Genomic DNA, 4,983 nt, shown 5'->3' with positions numbered 1-4,983 from the left:
ACACATAAACTTATACATTATGTAGTTATGATATTAACACATTGAATCAACTGAAATATGATTTTACATCTAACCAACTGATATATTTGCATTAACCGACTGATTAAATGCATTGGGTTACCCAATATATACAATAACCGACCGATTTAACACATTCAACCAACTGATATATTTGCATTAACCGACTGATTGTACAAAAAATTAGTTGCCAATACAAAGTTCGACAACATGTTTCCAAAATTCAACCTACTCGACAAAAAATTAATCAACATCCAAATACAACCTTTTAAACAAGAAACTAAACAACTTGTTTACATATCAGTCTGTCTATTGGGGCATTTTTTTCAATAATGGCCTGATTCATGACATACACCACATTTTTTACTCCGCTTCCGGCCAAACTCTCCAATAGAGGTATTCTTTCTTTTTGTGCTCTGCCACGTTTCCTCTTGACGTCGGGGGGAAGTACATCACATCTAAAATTATCTGTAATGTTCCATTCACTTGAAACCGGCACCGGATATATAGTATCAGCATAGGCGAGGGCCCACATTTGAGACGAGTAGTAAGGCAAGCAAAAGTCATACAAATCTAATTTTGCCCTATAAATTGCTGCAATTGCATGAGCACATGAGAGTTTATCAACTTGAAACACTCGACAACTACAAGATTTGTCAGATAAGTTAACAACTTCATTCTTCCCATCACCAAATACTTGATACTCAATTGCATTAAGCTGAGATGCTTTTAAATGTTGTGACAATGTAAAATTAGCTCTCAAGATAGCCTCTGTCGAAGGAGTAAGTGTCGTCGTAGCTGAACCTGTTAATTAAACACACTTAACCAACTTAAATATTTTATTTTTCGACAGAAATATAAACATAAACCTACTGATTAAACACGGTTAATAGACTGAAATATACGCATCAACCTACTGAATAAACACGCTTAACAGACTGAAATATAAGTATAAAACCTACTGATTAAACACGCAACCGACTCAAATAATTTTGCCGACTGAAATATCAAAACCTAATGATTAAACACACTTATCCGACTGAAATATACGCATCAACCTACTGAATAAACACACTTAACAGACTGAAATAATTTTATTAACCGACTTAACCTGCTGCATTTCGATGCTTGTTGAACCACTTTAAAGTTAATTTGTAAATTGCATCCAACAACGCTACAACAGGTAACTCTCTTTCTTTTTTAAGTATTGCATTTATTGACTCCACTCCATTTGTCGTCATTATATTGTATCTAGCACCGGGAGAATGATCTCTAGACCATTTGTCAGGAGATGAATGCATTTCGAGATACGATGCAATGTTAGGATACCTTTCTCTCAAACATCTGTACAACTCTTAAAATTCGGATAGTTTGTATGCATATGCTGTTCTCATAAACAAATCAATCCCATTTTTTCCGTCAGACATTCTCTTAAGATTTTGTTAAATATGCCACGAGCAATGTACATGTGAAGCATGCTCATATACAGTACGAACATCATTAATAATAGATATATGTCTGTCAGAAATGATTACCAAGTCAGGATCATCATGAATAAATTCCTTCAATTTATGCAAAAACCAAGACCACGAATCATCATTCTCAGAATCAACAATGGCCCATGCTATAGGATATTGACGAAAGTCACCATCTTGGGCAGTAGCAACAAGTAAACAACCTCTATATTTGCACTTCAAAAATGTTCCATCAATAGATATAACTTTTCTTATTCTACGAAATCCATCAATGCATTCCCCATATGCTAGAAACATATATTTAAATCTACCCGTCGAATCTGTCACCAAATCAGTTATTGAGTCTTTGTTCACTTGCTTCACCATATGCAAATACGAAGGCAAAATTCTATAACTCTCTTCAGGACTTCCAAGTAACTTATCCAAAGCAACTTGTCTTCCCCTCCATGCTTTGAAATAACTAATTTCAACACCTTTATTTTGCATCATCGTGATAATGGCTTTTGGTTCAAGCAAGCTGAGTTTTCCTTTAAAATTTTCAACCAAAATATTTGCTACAAAGTCTGAAGTTGCTTGCCGATGCTTTTTCCTCCGATGTGAAAGGTCACAAGTATGGACGTTGCGATAAACACGTATCGAGAATCGTGATGAATTCTTTATTTGTGATGCACGTATTTTTCAACTGCAGCTCGGTGTCACACATCTAACATCATAAACTTTTTTGTTGGATTTTCGAACATCTATTTCAAAAGAGGCATTTAAACAAGTCTTGAATAACTCTATTTGAAATTCATCCTTACTCTCAAACTCCTGACCGACAAAAAAGTTAGACAAATCATTAAATGAATAAGTCGCATTCTCTTCAACATATTTTATTTGTGTATTCTGTGTTGTACACAATATACGCTCATCAACATGATTTTCTTCATGATAAGAAGATTCAACTCGTGTATTTCTTGGAGTACACAATGTAAGCACATCAACACGATTTTCTTCACTCATAACAAGCTCAACTATTTCGGTCACCGCATTATCAATCTCTCTTGTGTCATCCATCAAAACTACATGTTCATTCATTCCATAGTCTAACTCATTTTCAAAAAATACCCCGTCAAAATATTCATCATATGTTCTCTTAACACCACCATATATTTCAGTATCATAATTGGCAACCCTCTCATCATTAAGATCTTTACAAACTTCAACATATCTAGCATTATCATTTGTTTCATCAGTGGTTCTGAAGCCACTTGTTTCTATCAATTCAACATGAAGCAAAGGTCTAACATTTGAAACGCCCAAAGATAGATATGTTGCCAATGCACGTGAGCTTTTTATATATATTGGTCTCGCATTGCATGCCTCAAATTTTGGCAAGTAACTTAGCTTCAACACTCTATCATGCCTATCCAATTGAACTGTCTCAAAAATTGCATCTTCAACATCTTCAATACTCAATTACTCTCATCAATAGATATAGCATGTCATCCCGAATTACTTCCATCACACCATGAATATTTATGTTCACCGTCAGCCTTCCACTCACCACCAAAATTAATTAAGATTTGAATCATATCTCGGTCCACAAAATTTGTTACAAAAAATAAAAGAATAATAAATAACCAATTGAAAATTAATCAACTAATCGAATGCTATTAACCAAATTTAATATAAATCTTAACCTACTGAAATACAACCAACCGATTTTATTCTTGCAACCGATTGTAATATATAACTAAACCGACTGAAATAAATGTTTCAACAAACTGAATGACATATCAAGTTACTCTTCCACTAACCATCAAAATTAATTAAAATTTGAATCAAAGCTCAATTCACAAAATATATATTAAAAATGACATAATAATAAATAACCTATTGAAATTAACCAACTAATTGAATGCTAATACCCAACTGTAATATATGGTTTAACCTACTGAAAGGTAACCAGCTGATTTAATGCTTTCAACCGACTGTATTATATAATGTAACCGACTAAAATAAATATTTCAATAAAATGAATATGTCAAATTACTTGATAAATTGATAACCCAAAGACATGAAAAATAAATGAACAAACAAAATACCTTATCTTCCAATCATCCTATGAAAAAATATTTTGTGATAATGATGATTTCATTAAGCTTTGGTTTTCATCTAAATTTCTTTGGTGAGAAGAAAATGTAGAGGTTGAGAATGCTACAAATTAAATGAAGATTGAGATTGAAAATAAAAAAAAAAAAAAAAGAAAATGCCGATGAACCAGAAGAAGAAAAAAGCGATCAAGAATGAGGAGCAAGAAGAAGGAAGCCGTTGTGATTTTGGTGGGCCAAAACCTTATTAGAGATTAATTAAACTTAATATTAAATATTAATTTAAAATAGGTCTATTCACCCAAAAAAATGTGTGGAGCCTTTAAACTTAATTTTTTTTTTTGTGTGGGGTCATTTTTGCAAATGACCCACATTCAGTGGAGGACCAGATTAGCATAACGACTCTCGTGTATAATATCAATAACCAATACTTATTAAAAGTTGTTTTATGTTTGTTGCACAAATATCCGGGATAATTCATTAAATTGTCCTTGATGTTTCCATCTTGTCCCAATTATATCCCTAAAGAATTCCATGAGCTGAATATGTCCCTTATCTATTATCTATAATTCTATTCTATTCTATAATCTATAAAAATAATAATAATAATAATAATACCAGTTTGAATTGTGAGCTTACCGATATGCCCTCGTCTTTGTTGAGTATTTTTCCAATAATAATTTTTGGGCTTCTTCGTCTTTCCCTCCTCCTCCACTATAACAGTTTGAATTGTGAGCTTACCGATATTCCCTCATATTTGTTGAGTATTTTTCCAATAATAATTTCTGGGCTTCTTCGTCTTTCCTCCTCCTCCTCCTCCTCCTCCTCCACTATAGATTGGCAGACCATTAATTCCTTCGCATTTATTTGCATAGAAGTCTCTTTCTTTGTTTTATCTCTTCGTATTCTCCCCTTCCCAAACTCTAAAAAATATAAGGAACATACGAGTGATAGTTTGACTACCTCAAGGTTGGGTCCACTGCAATTCCTTGGGTATGCTTGTCCCGTTGAATGTCGGTTGAGGATTCGCTCTATCACACCGGTGAAAGGGTAATTGCTTACTGTGGGTGCTGATTTGGTCGAGGAACTATGTTGTTGCTCGGAATGACTTAGGGGCACCGAACTGTCGTATGTTCCGCCTCAATTCACGTCGGATCTCTAAGTGAGTTTTATATAAGTACGTCGTTTATTCACGTTCACATTTAGTTGTTTCATGTTTTGATATTTTTGTTCTTTTGTTTCAGTTATGTTTTAGTTGTAAATGAAGTAATCCAAAACAGAAGAAGAAGTGAGGTATGCATTTTAATGGATATATTTGAGTCCATTTGGTTTATTTTGCTCTTTATTTTCTTTTTCTTTTTTTTTTCGTTGGTCTGTTTGTTTGTTTGTTTTTTTTT

At 33.4% G+C, this 4,983-nt stretch overlaps 1 protein-coding gene across 1 annotated transcript; it reads right to left on the bottom strand.

Annotated features, from left to right (window-relative positions):
* Positions 1–298: 298 nt before the first annotated feature.
* Positions 299–1,982, bottom strand: LOC140862567 (uncharacterized). Its single transcript, XM_073265593.1, has 2 exons — positions 1,511–1,982; positions 299–822 (listed from the first exon to the last, which is right to left on the bottom strand). The coding sequence occupies exons 1-2, from the start codon at positions 1,980–1,982 to the stop codon at positions 299–301; spliced, it is 996 nt and encodes a 331-aa protein (XP_073121694.1).
* Positions 1,983–4,983: the final 3,001 nt, after the last annotated feature.

The sequence above is a fragment of the Henckelia pumila genome, chromosome 4 (genome assembly GCF_033568475.1).
Source record: "Henckelia pumila isolate YLH828 chromosome 4, ASM3356847v2, whole genome shotgun sequence".
Taxonomy (NCBI): Eukaryota; Viridiplantae; Streptophyta; class Magnoliopsida; order Lamiales; family Gesneriaceae; genus Henckelia; species Henckelia pumila.
This window is presented reverse-complemented; position numbering and strand designations above follow the sequence as displayed.